This window comes from Hemicordylus capensis, chromosome 4, assembly GCF_027244095.1.
Source record: "Hemicordylus capensis ecotype Gifberg chromosome 4, rHemCap1.1.pri, whole genome shotgun sequence".
Lineage (NCBI taxonomy): Eukaryota > Metazoa > Chordata > Lepidosauria > Squamata > Cordylidae > Hemicordylus > Hemicordylus capensis.
In genome coordinates this window covers 246,324,875-246,338,044 of record NC_069660.1, presented here as the reverse complement: position 1 = coordinate 246,338,044, position 13,170 = coordinate 246,324,875, and the positions used below count along the sequence as shown (strand labels likewise).

The 13,170-nt window shown below is 41.0% G+C and overlaps 1 protein-coding gene across 4 annotated transcripts in view; it reads right to left on the bottom strand.

Annotated features, from left to right (window-relative positions):
• LAMA3 (laminin subunit alpha 3) overlaps positions 1 to 13,170 on the bottom strand; it is a 212,716-nt gene that overhangs the window by 168,332 nt on the left and 31,214 nt on the right. For 3 of the 4 annotated variants that reach the window (XM_053242489.1, XM_053242490.1, XM_053242491.1), the window contains exons 3-5: positions 9,930 to 10,047; positions 4,934 to 5,052; positions 2,112 to 2,282 (exon numbers count right to left, since the gene is read on the bottom strand). In XM_053242489.1, coding sequence (XP_053098464.1) covers positions 2,112 to 2,282; positions 4,934 to 5,052; positions 9,930 to 10,047 — 408 coding nt within the window. Of the gene's footprint in view, positions 1 to 2,111; positions 2,283 to 4,933; positions 5,053 to 9,929; positions 10,048 to 13,170 lie in introns of those variants that run through there. The other variant, XM_053242492.1, reaches the window with a different exon arrangement.

The following is a 13,170-nucleotide window of genomic DNA, read 5'->3' as shown; positions in this document are numbered from 1 at the left end:
TAGCTCTCACCTTCCTCAGAGCACGCAAGCCCCACAACCACGCCAAGGTAGTGCCTCACTGGGGGCTTATTATTATTATTATTATTTAAACAATTGGTTCTCAAAGGTCCTGACTTGGTTTTTCCTGAAATCATAGATCAAGTATCTGTTGACAATATACCTTAAACCCAAGATTGCTGCTTAGTATTATAGTAATATCTGCCACTGGGGGAATGCAACAGAGACAGCATTTCCCGCACCGTTTGCCAGGAGCATAAAATAATATATACAGTATTTGTCTTATATGCTCCAATTCTTAGTCATTCTCCAGGACTGCTTAATTATTTGCCTTGTTCAGCTGATAACTTTTCCACTATAACACACAGATGTCAGTACTCAGGCCTAGCTAAGGCTAGGTTTGCTGGAATTATGTGCACACTTATTTTGGAGTAAATCCCATTACACACGCTTGATCTATTTCTGAATAAATATGCATAGGATTGAGTTGTAAGACATTTGCAAGCACTACTAATCCGAATTGTATTCAGAGAGCTTAACAGCAAGTTATCTCAACACCCCACCCTTCCGCCGACACATGTATGGCAGAAAAAGTCACACTGAATTTGGGCTGAACCAACATCATGTCAATATTTATAGTAACTTCTGTGTACATTCAAGAAAGTGAGAGAAAGATTCTCCACCCTACCTGAGCTGCACTGATGTACAGAAGAAAGGAGAAGGTCAAAGGGAACCACGTTTGCTACCTTACCCTCAGTGACCAGGAAAGGCAACAATTTGTATTTGTGAGGGGATTATTTTATCTTACAAATTCTGCTTCACATATGCATCTTACTTTCCTCAGTGATCCTAGATACAGATGCAGTTGGAAAAAAAGAGTGAATCTGGGCAATTCAAACATTGTGGTAAATCAGAAGCGTAACTTATGCTTCAGAAATGTCCAGAATTGGGGCTTTATATCTGCCATGTGAGAAGATGTGTGTAGTGACAGCCCACATATCTGCCTGTGAGGACAACTTCAAGTCCCCATTTTGAGGACATGAGAACAGCAAACACAAGTCATATCACTTTTGCTTAGCACAGAAATTGCTATTCAAAGTGTAGCACACAATTTCTTCCCGCTTTATGCTTAAGGAAGAAAATGGGGGAGTTATTCTCCTCATGTGGTACATAGTTGCTCTAGGGGTCCTTTATAACCCGTAACTGTCACAGAATTACACAAATGAAATGAACCATGTATTTACCCTCTACAGCAGTTTAATCCACATTATTCATTCTGAGGTTAAAATCCCTGTTTCCTTGGTACAAATTAATACTGTGAAAAAGTTTTAGAAATAAAAATGGGAAGAAATCACTGCTCAGTGACAATGCACACACTTTACATGCAGAAGGCCTAGGTTCCTATTTTGTTATCTCCAATTAAAATGCACTGAGGTGATAGCGCTAGGAAAGAGCTCTCTGATTGACATTTATTTATGTCCATTTAATATACCACCTTCATCTAATGATTTAAACACAGTTTACAAATGTAGTAAACATTAAAAACTGCCACAATTTATATATATATATATATAAGGTCAACACATCCAAAGGCATAACAGGAGGAATAATGATAAAAGGTAGCAAATTTAGCCACCTGGTTCTCATTAGCTAAACCATTGTAAACCGCTTAGAGAGCTCCGGCTATAGAGCGGTATATAAATGTAAGTGCTATTGCTATTGCTATTGCTAAACCCTGAGAGCTTGAGTAAATAATACTAGACAGATCAGTGGTATGAACAGTATAAAATACTTCCATATATGAGATCCACCCAGCAAAAATAAACACGATTGACTTCTTTATTGCAGAAAGCCATGTGTGATTAGTTCTCAGACATCTGGTCATTCTATATGATACAATATAAAGAGGACTCTATGAAGTGTAACATCTAAGATTTGCTTCTTCTCTTTTCTCATAAAAATGAATGGGGAATGTTGCTTCAGGATAAAATTATACAAATATTTTGCAGATCTGGAACAAGTAGGGAAGTGTTGAGCAGTAGATTACATGGGTTCAGTGCCTCCTCACATTCATTATATTCTCCATTCTGTCACACAAGAGACCATTTACTTACTCTGCGTGTCACTGTGGGGTCCCGTTGAGCTTTAGATATCAAGTGTCCAAGAAGTGTATTGGTTCTCATGAAATGTAAACGGATATTTGTTGCCTTCGTAAATTCTCTAAGTGCGGGAGAGTGGGTGAAGTTATTTGCTCCTGGACGACCATTTACCAAGGATATCACAATCTAATGGGCGGAGGGGGGAAGCGGGGAGAGAGATCCATTTTAAAACCATAAACATTAATAGCAAGCAAATTATACATCTCTGCACTGGGGTGAGTACGTCAGACCACTGATCCATTCTTGCAATCATTATTTACACAATGAGGGAACTCTGATAGAACCCTAAGAAAATGTTACTATGAAAAGTATATCACCACCCCTATATGCACAGTTAAATGTAATGGTGGATATAGGTCACTGGTGCCCATGTAATGAAATCCACAGGCTGGAGAAATGGAAAAGGAGTTATAATTACAGAAACGCTCATGTTGTGAAGGCATAGTAGAGTGTTTTTCATGCAACAGACTTTACCACGAGTTTACTGCAAGGCTTTATTGAGAGTTCGAAGTTGTCCAAAAAAACCCGATGCAAAAAGTGGATTTTTTAACCCTAAATATAAATTAGGCTACACCCTAACACGCAATGAAAAAACTGAATGGTGTGTGAAGTAGCTCCCTGATACTCACAGGGACTTCGGGGTAAATCTGGCCAATATGTGAACGCACACTCACTATTCCGGAGAAGATGTGAGCTAAAAGCCCTGTGTGAAAAACACTCAGGTGACATTTCAACAAGGTTTATTTACAAAACCAACATACAATTGCTAAAGGGCTTTGTAACTCTGATATCTCCAGCCTGCTATATGTCTTCCCACTTCCTGTGGGAAGTCTGACCTCTCAGACTACATTTCTCAACAAGCAGTGCTCCAGCCCTGTTGATTACACGAAATATGAAATGTAAAAACCCAATGCAAACAAAAAGTGAACCTTCAGGTCATGTTTCTCATATACCGAAGGCTGAGTATTCAAAAAGCTTCAAATGCATAGGCTCTCACAGTATTTTTGAGATAACGATCATAATTATTCATAAGTCCCTAGGAATCAGTTGTGTTATTAAGAGATGAGTATACACAGAAGGATCTGTCCAATCAGCATTTTTTTTAAACTGTAGCACAAAGATTCATGAAGTTAGTGACTGCTGACAGCAAATGAGTCCGTTTGATTAATGGCTCTTTATGGCAGCAAGAAAAATAAAATTAAAAAAAGTTATGGAATTTCCCCTTAAGCAGGAGCAGGTTTTTCTAACGATTAAAGGAAATGCTTCAAAGCTCTTTTTAACAAGAGTTCATTGTAGAATAATAATGAACTCCAGTAATTCAGAACTCCATTCTTGAAAATATACTGTTTTAAGAGCCAGCTGGAACCTTTACCATGCCAGTAAGCATTTATTAGTACAAGAAGTCCCACTGATAGGGGAAAAGAGATTATCTACGTGAATATGCGCCTACCAATGCAAGACCAAATTGTTTGTAGTCTTGTTGGGACCATGCATAAGAGTGGACATGTCATGCACCATCTCTTTAAATGGGGAAAAGGTCACTTCATAGTTACTTGTCTTCACATTTTCAAAAAATGGTGGCCAAAAAAGAAAGCAAAGACAACTGTGAGTGGCTGGGGTTGTAACCAGCAGCACCTGTGGACAAGCCAAAAAAAAAAAAAAAATGGAAGGTGTCTGGTAGAAAGAGGGCACTGTGTACTCCTAGGGAGAATGGCCTTTCATCCCAGTATACATCTCTAAATCAGAGGTTCCCAACCTCAGGTTCTCAGATGTTGTTGGACTGCAATCCTCAACACTGGCAGTTGCCCTCAGCCATTGTGGCTGAGAACGATAGGAATTGTAGTCCAACAAATTTGGGTACTCAAGGTTGGGAACCCCTAGTCTAAATCAGCTCCTTGGCCAATCTAGCTGATAACCAGAGCTGTAAGAGTTACAGAAGCAGAAAATTTCTGGGAGAATAAAAGGAACATTTACTCAGAAACTTGAATATTTTGAGCAACAATGTTCAGCTCCCAGAAGTGGGTCACCATTAATTCTGATGGGCAGCAGATGTGTCAGCATTTGTCCTTCTTTCCATCAAGCATCTCTGCTACCACTACCATAATGCTTGTTTTTGAAGTAAAAGGGATACTGCCAGAGGCGCTCTTATTCCTGGATTTCCCAGCCAAAGTCCAGGGTCTCCACAGCCCCTGAGGCCCCGCAAATCCTCTTTAGTCTGTTCTGGGTGGTGTGGTCACCTGGCAGAGCATGATGATGCTTAATTTGCAGGGTAAGGGGGCCCTCCAAAGGCCTTCAGATCCAGGCTCCAAAATTACCTAGGTGCACCTCTGGATACTGAAGGACTTGCAAAGCTGTCCTGCTCTCTAGTCCTATAAGACCAATAGGTAAAAATCCAGAAGAAGAACCCAGGACTCTTTCTGGCTAGGAAGATTTCTGGAAGTGGGATGGGGCAGTTAATGGGTGTAGTAGCCAGCAGCAGTGGTGGGTACAGGTGAAAGGAAGGCAGGTGAAAAGGAATTTGGGAGCAGGAGTTCCAATTTCCAGAGCTGTGTAATCAAATACTACATATTCTAAGGATAACATAGCTGATAATTTTGGTTTCAGCACTTCTGAATCATATTTAATTTTGGTCATTAAGAATCAGCTGGATAGTACTGAACAATTGTATAGGTTTGCTGTGGTAGGATTACTGATATAACATACAAGAAATGCTTTGAACACTCAAGGCTCTCTATAAATGCTAAGTTTGGTTACTATGGTTGTTGTCCCGGACTTACCTCACCGTTTTCTAAAGGCACGATTCGAGAATATTCTGTGGTGCAAATGACATCTTCGTCCCTTCTAACACGAACATTAGCCTCCTTCCCAAAATGTTCCCAACAGTCTGCCTTAGAATCTAGTATTAAATTTAAAAAAACAAAACAAAAAAAACATCTTTATCTCTTTTGTGACATGTTTTTAATGTGTTCTCTGGTCTGGAAAACATTACTCACCAACACTATGCAATATATCATCAACGTATAACAGCAGCTGAAGGAAAAGAGGGGTAACCTTGGTGATTAAAGATCTGCTCCTCTCTCTACACCCCACTGATGTTGTCTGGTTGATAGGCAGGTGGACTAACTCAAAAGGTCAAACTACACATTGGTGTAATAATGCTTAACGTTTGTACTGTATAGTGCTTTTGAGTGTTCAAAGTGCTTGACATGTATTGTCTTGCTGTAATCCTTACGACGACAACCCTGTAAGGTAAGTATTACTATTCTCATATTACAGCTGAGGCTGAAAGGGAGTGGTGTGCCTAAGGCCATCCGGTGAGCCAATGGTAGAAACAGCTTTGAACCAAGGAAGTGCTGAGTCATAGCACAGCTCAGTGTCTTGGCAAAGAGAACTGGTATAGTGTAGTGGCTATTATTCAGCAAATGCTTATCTTTTTTAAAGCTTAAATAGCAGCTAGATCAAACTACCCTGTGGATTAGGATTGCAACAGGGGATAAAGGGTCTTAAATCTACCCTCTCTACTGTGATCCAAATTTGGTTTGGGCTTCTCAGAGCTGATATTTGCCCATTGGTGGCAACAATGGCAGCTTTTCTCCTTGTAACAAGGGCCATGATCTGGATCAGGACCATGGCAACGGATGGGGAGGGGAGGATACAGGCCCTTATCCCCTCCTTTGATCCCAACCATGGAGGGCCAAATCCAGCTCCTATTTAATCTTTAAAAAAACAAGCATGTGCTTGCAAAGCACGTACTTAACATAATGTGCAGTTTGACCCTGAGAGTGTTTCAGTAAGTGTGAGCCAGAGAATGAAACTAGAACAAACTGGGTGGGTAATGCCCCATTAGTGCCCTCCACCATATATATATATATATTTATTTATTTATTTATTTATTTATTTATTTATTTATTTATTTATTTATTATTATTAGCAGAGGGCTATATCCACCTCTTTGATTTCATTCCACAGTTCCTCTGGTTCCCTATCAATGAGGTTCAGAAATTCAAAACGGTTCCTGATGTTCTTCTTGAAAATGGTGGGTACATTCTCAAGATCATATCGTGCAAGCTGGATAGCTTTGTTTTTTTCCGCCTTAGCTTGACTTGGAACTTGCACATGAGCAGTTCGTGATCTGTTCCACAATCGGCCCCCAGCCATGTCTTTGCTGTTATAACTGAGCTCTTCCACCTCCTTGCACCAATAATGTAATCAATCTGATTTATGTGTACTCCATCTGATGATGTCCATGTATATAGGCACTGTTTTGGTTGTTTTAAGAATGTGTTAGCAATGAAGAGGCTTGGCACTGGCTTGGCAGAAACTAATTCTCCTGCTTTGTTTCAGTTTCCTAGGCCATATAGGCTGACTATGTTTTCCTCCTTAGCTTTTCCAACTGGCATTCCAGTCTTCAACCACCAGCATCACATCTTGCTTGCATGTTCTGTCAATTTTAGACTGGACTTGAGCCTAAAACTCATCAACTTCCTCTTCTTCTGTATCAGTCGTTGGACCATAGACTTGAAGAACTGTCATATTAAAGGGTTGTCCATGAAATCTAATTGATATTAGTTGTTCACTGACCACATTGCACCCAAGTACTGTCATTGCTATATCCTTCCTGATTATGAAAGCAACGCCATTCCTTCTTTGGTTTTCATGTCCTGACTAATATGGTTTTCTGACCGTATGGTTCAGAAAACCATACAGTATGGTTTTCTGACTGAAAGTGTCCCATTCCAGTCCATTTTAATTCACTGATGCCCAAGATGTCAATCTGAAGTTGATTCATTTCATCTTTTGCTGTGTCGAGCTTTCCCATATTCATGCTTCTTATGTTCCATGTTTTCATTGTGATTCTATCTTTGTAGCTTTGGATTGTCTTTTCCCACATGGCAACATCAGCTGCTAGACATCCAAAAGGCTTTAATCTAACTGCGTCATAAACACCATTGGTACTTTGAGAAATCCTTAGCTCTTCTTCAGTAGCACAATGAGTACCATCCAACCTGAGGGGCCGATCATCTGGCACTACCGTCAGCAATCATTCCATTTTGTCTATCCACGTAGTTTTCTGTGAAAAGAGACTGCCAAAGACCAAGAAACAGAAGAAAGCAAAATAGATGCCAGAACAGATGGTGGAAATTGTCAAGAGGAGGAAAGAAGCAAAAGTCAAGAAAGATAAAGACCTCTGGAAGGAACTTAATAGGGAATTTCAGAAAGCTGTTAGAAGAGACAAGGAGCACTACTACAATGACATCTGTAAAGACCTTGAGGATGGAAATAGACATGGAAAAACAAGGAAAGTTTTCCAAAGGTTCTCTGAACTCACAAAGAGGTTCCAACCTCAAACTGGTACGTTAAAGGATGCCAAAGGACAGATAGTAACTGATTCAGAGAAGATCAAACAGAGATGGAAGGAGTATACTGAAAATCTGTACAGTAGGGACATCAACATCCAAGATACTCTAGAAGATATTCCCTACTTGCAAGAACCTCTAGTACTGGGAATATGAAGTTAGATCAGCACTCCGGTCATTACCAAGTCGGAAGGCTATAGGAATTAATGGAAGAACTACAGAAATATGACAGGCAACAGAAGAAGAAGAATCAGTCAAGGCGCTAACCAAACTATGCCAGCAAATTTGGAGAACAAAACAGTGGCCAACAGATTATAAGAGGTCAGTCTACATACCTATAAAGAAAGGAGACTTAAAAGATTGTGCAAACCATCGCACAATATCCTTAATTCCACGTGCTAGTAAAATAATGCTCAGGATCATCCAACATAGATTAGAGCCCTATGTGGAAAGGGAAATGCCAGATGTTCAAACTAGTTTCAGAAAAGGCCAAGGAACAAGAGACATCATTGCTGATGCATGCTGGATAATAGAGAAAGCCAAAGAATACCAGAAAGAAGTCAATATGTGCTTTATTGAATACAGAAAAGCCTTAGATTACATCGACCATGTCAAGTTGTGGAATATCCTTAGAAAAATGGGCGTCCCAGAACACCTCATTGTTCTCATGAGAAACCTATACAAAGGACAGGAAGCCACAGTCCAAACGGAACATGGTGAAACAGACTGGTTCCAGATTGGCAAAGGAGTAAGACAAGGCTGTATACTTTCTCCTTCTTTATTCCATTTATATGCTGAACATATACTGAGAGAAGCTGGATTGGAAGAAGAAGAGTGTGGTTTTAAAGTTGGAGGAAGAAACATCAATAACCTGCACTACACTGATGACACCACTCTGATACTGTAGCTGAGAATGTGGATGATCTGCATGCTCTAGTAATGAAAGTCAAGGAGCACAGTGAAAAAATGGGACTACAACTAAATGTCAAGAAGACTAAACTAATGACAACAGGTACAGCAACCAGCCTCAGAATTGAGAATTAGGACATTGAAGAGGTGGATAGCTTCTGCTTTTTAGGATCGACCATCAACAGTAAAGGATCCAGCAATAAATAAATATGCCGCAAACTAGCACTTGGTAGGGTTGCAATGGAGGCCTTCGAAAGGATATTTAGATGTCATGACGTGTCTAAACCTACAAAGATTAGAATCATTCGAACAATGGTTTTCCCGTGACACTCTACGTAGGCGAAAGCTGGACTTTGAAGAAGCAAGACAGAAAAAGCATTGACACTTTTGAACTTTGGTGCTGAAGAAGACTTTTGAGGATGCCCTTTGACAGCCAGGAAAACAAAACAATGGATCATAGAACAAATCAATCCAGAATTTTCACTCGAGGCACAAATGACCAGGCTCAAACTATCATACTCTGGACACATTATGTGAAGATCCAGCTCCCTTGAGAAGTCCATAATGCTGGGGAAAGTTGAAGGAAAGAAAAGAAGAGGACGACCAGCAGCAAGATGGATGGACTCGATTACGACGCAATGAATGCACCACTGAGAGACCTTAAAAGCCAAGATGAAGACAGATCATCCTGGAGAGAATCTATCTATGTGGTCGCTAAGAGTCGACACCGACTTGACGGCACTTAATCAATCAATCAATATCCACCTCATTTATATTTTACTTCAAAATATAGTGGCTACAGTCCAGAATACAATTAGATACATTGGCTGACATGGTCTGCAAGTCCTACAGAGATGCTTGAACTTTCAATGCCATTGAAGAGATCATAAGTGTTACAACACTTTCCCCCATTCACTACAATGAAAAGAAATACTGTAATGCTTCTAGATCTACCGCCCAATTTCTCCAGCTGTGCCATAAGCCCTACTATCTTTGTATGGCTTGCGGTAAATGTCAGCCACTAACATTAGCTGGACTTAAGCTTGCCTTCACTATGGACTAGACTATTGTATCACAGCTTAATCCTATGCACAGCTAGACATGCTTAAGCCTATTGATTTCAATAGGCTTATATGTAGCTCTCTGCACAGGATTGCAACCTCAATGTCCTATTAAGCTCCACAAGAACACTTTTAAGGCATCTCTTGTTAAATATGCATCTACAGTTCTGGTGAAATTTTATTCATTCATTCATTCATTCATTCAACATTTGTATACTACTCAAAACGCAAGTCTCTGCCACTAATATATTATCTTGAGACTCATCTCTCTCTGCATGGCTAGAGATTTTAAAATAAAATCTCATACCTTCATGCATACCATAAGATTGCACATATTCTTACAACATACACCTCCAGGGGTGGGGGTGGGGGGACTTTGCAACTGTGAAAGGAATGTGAAGCCCTTCCTGTGAAAGAGCTCCAAAAGTTTAAAAATTGATACTCACAAGCGAAATATTGCCATGGTGTGTATGTTCTTCCAAAGTCTACTGATCTTTCCAATACCCATAGATCTGGACGAGGAGAATTTGCAAATTTGATGAGGACATAGGCCACATGAAACAACTGGCAATAAAAAACATGAAAAGAAATATTAAACAAACATGCTGTGTGGAGAGCAATCTAATTCTGTTACTACTTGAGAAAACAATGGGGCAGTGAGGTAGTGTCTATTAGAATCATTGGCCACTGTACTCAGGGGAGTTAAATACATATAATGTATTAAATTAATAATTTGTATTACAAAACTATGCCATGACAGTGCTAAACACACTTTCTTCTATACTGATGCAGTCCAGCATTTGACTAATTGGATGTGATCAGAATAGGTGATAAAGAGTAGAAAATTAATGAAGTAAATGGAGCTCCAGAGAAGCAGGGGCAGATCTACCAGTGCTCTAAGGTGTCCTGGAACATGAGCCACTGAACCCCTGAGGACCGCCTTCCTCGCCTCCCCACTCCTGTCAGCCAATTGACTGGCCAGCCGGCCATTCTTGCTGCTGCTGCCACCCTCCTCGCAGCTCCCACCCACTTGGTGCCTGCCCTCTGCCTCCACAGCCTGCTGGCTCACTTCACCCACTCACTCACTGCCCACTCACCAGGGCTTCTGGGCCTGAATGGGCCCTTCCTGCTTCAGTCAGTGTGGGGAGCTCGCTAGAAATGGAACGCATATTTGTGCCCTGTGTCTCCATCAAGGCACAAGGGTACCTCCATTCCCAATAGGCTCCTGGGCCCAACGGAAGCAGGACAGGCCCAGGAGCCCTAGCAAGCAGGCAGTGGACAGCAGGAATGCTGCCAAGGCCCTGCTGTGCGTGAATTGGGGGGCATACACAAAAGCAAATGGGGGGGCGTGGTGCCATTACAGAGGTGGAAGGCTTTCTGTGTTCAATAGATGAACACAACCACCACTGACAAGAAGCCAACTGAAGTGTGAAATTATGAATGGATTCGATTCAGATCACCAGTTCTCCTGTAATATGTAAATTATTGCAATTACATATGGCCAAATAAGGACTGAATGAGGTCACATAAATGACGCAAAAAATAACTATATTCTACCAAAGACAACCACGGGGCTCTGTGGTCACCAGCAGTCGACACCGACTCGATGGCACACAGTAGCCACACTTTTGAAAAACCTCAAAGAAGTGTGGATTCAGTAGCAGTTACACACTGGACCTATTCACACAACTTCATTTTCCACCAATTCCACTTAATGCACTGGTTAACCAAAATAAAAAATAAAAAAAGGTTACAGCACAGTAAGAACTGTTTGACCAAAATCTATTCAGCATCTTGTCATCACAATGAATTCCAAAGGTGGTAAACACATATCTGTATCTCGGGTGAGCTACATGGCAGAGGAGCAGAGACTAAGCTTGAGTCTGTTAGGTTACTAGCCTTGATGTCTGCGCCACTCTGGCTCCATATGTTCAGCACCATATTCTCAACAACCTTATCCCCATCGCAGTACAGGTCACAACTTAGTAACGGGTCACAGGATATGAGACACCAGTTCTCTTGCAAATTAAACTGTTTATGACTTCTTAAATAAGACAGTTGAATGTTAAGTACTTTAAATAGTATGTATAAGAGTTCTATGAAAACGTATGAGAATAAATTATTCTTTTTAATTGCAGGAATAATGAATTGCCTTCAACTGGGTCTCAAGAAAAAAAAGTGTGAAAACCGTTTCTCTAGTGCAAGCCCTGTTAGCATTAATGGCATTTGTTCGGTCAGAAAAATGACTAGGACTGTGTATTAGGACTGCAAATCAAAAATCATTTACTCCAGAAGAGTCCCATTGTGGCAGATGAGGAAATTGAAAGGAGTACCCTGCAACTGGTACTCAGAGGTAGGATGCCTCTGAGAACCAGCTGCAGGGGAGTAACAGCAGGAGACAGGGCATGCCTTCAACTCCTGCCTGTGGCTTCCAGCAGCATCTCGTGGGCCACTGTGTGAAACAGGATGCTGGACTAGATGGACCTTGGGCAGGGGCATAACAGGGCAAAGGGAGACAGTTGTCTGGAGGCCCACTGCCTTGGGGGACCCCCCCAGAGGCAAGTCACATGACTGACTCCCCCAGCTGCGCACCCGCCCAGGCTTCCTTCAGTGGTATTCATCCTTTGAAATTTATGTGAGTGTTAAGACCTGGAGCTACCAGAACAGCATGTCTTTCTCTAGTAACATTAAATGACTTGCATCATCCACAATTTACAAAACCGTGTGTGTGTGTGTGTACACACACACACACACACACACACACACGCTTTTTGTTACCACTATTCAGCCTCATTTAATATTTCTTTACTTCATGAGCAGAGCTTCAGTGTGTGTGTGGGGGGGCATTGTAAAATCTTGTCTCTGGGCCCACTCCAGCCTTGCTATGCCCCTAGCCTTGGGCCTGATCCAGCAGGGCTGTTTTTATGTTCTTATGAAAGCTGAGGTAAGTGGCTTAAGGAATGCATTCATTGCCACAGGGTAGGACATCAGGCTGATTCAGACATTTCTAATGACGCGGATGACTTCAGATGTCTGAATCTCTGATCCAAATATTGCCCCCAAACAAGAGGCTTGGAAGACAGCTGCTTGTTACAGAGAAATATGGGGCATGGAGAGGGAAAGAGGAAGGAAGAAAGGAAGGTCAAAAAGTGAACATATAAAGCTACGTATTTGTGTGTGGGGGGGTTCCATTGTCATTAAACGTCAAAGGAGGGTAAGTACTGTAATACAAATAAAACAGTCTTTCAATCGATCACTGTTAATCACAAAGATAAAGAAGTTACATGTAAGTTTACAGCTCTGAAATGCTATTGAATGTGGCTTAAATGCAGCTGCTCAAGAGTAAGCAGTTATAACATGATAGCCTTAGGCTTCAACCTTTCCAACTTTTCTGTCAGCACAAATTTTAATTGTATTTTACTTGGAACGGTGTAGTCAGAGCTTGGTCTATTTATTTATTTTTTACATCAAAGAGAGCAATAACAAAGTTGATCTCTACACACAATGGAGAAGAGTCAGTACACTTGAATGATGGAAGCAATGGATGACTGTTGGTTTCCCCACCTCTTACAGTGCTGAATTTGTGTACCCATTTCCCAGACTAATCTAGAATCGACTGTCTGCTAATCACCAGCAAAGCAATAGCTACAAATGGAACACAATACCATATTTCAAAAGGGCAACTGA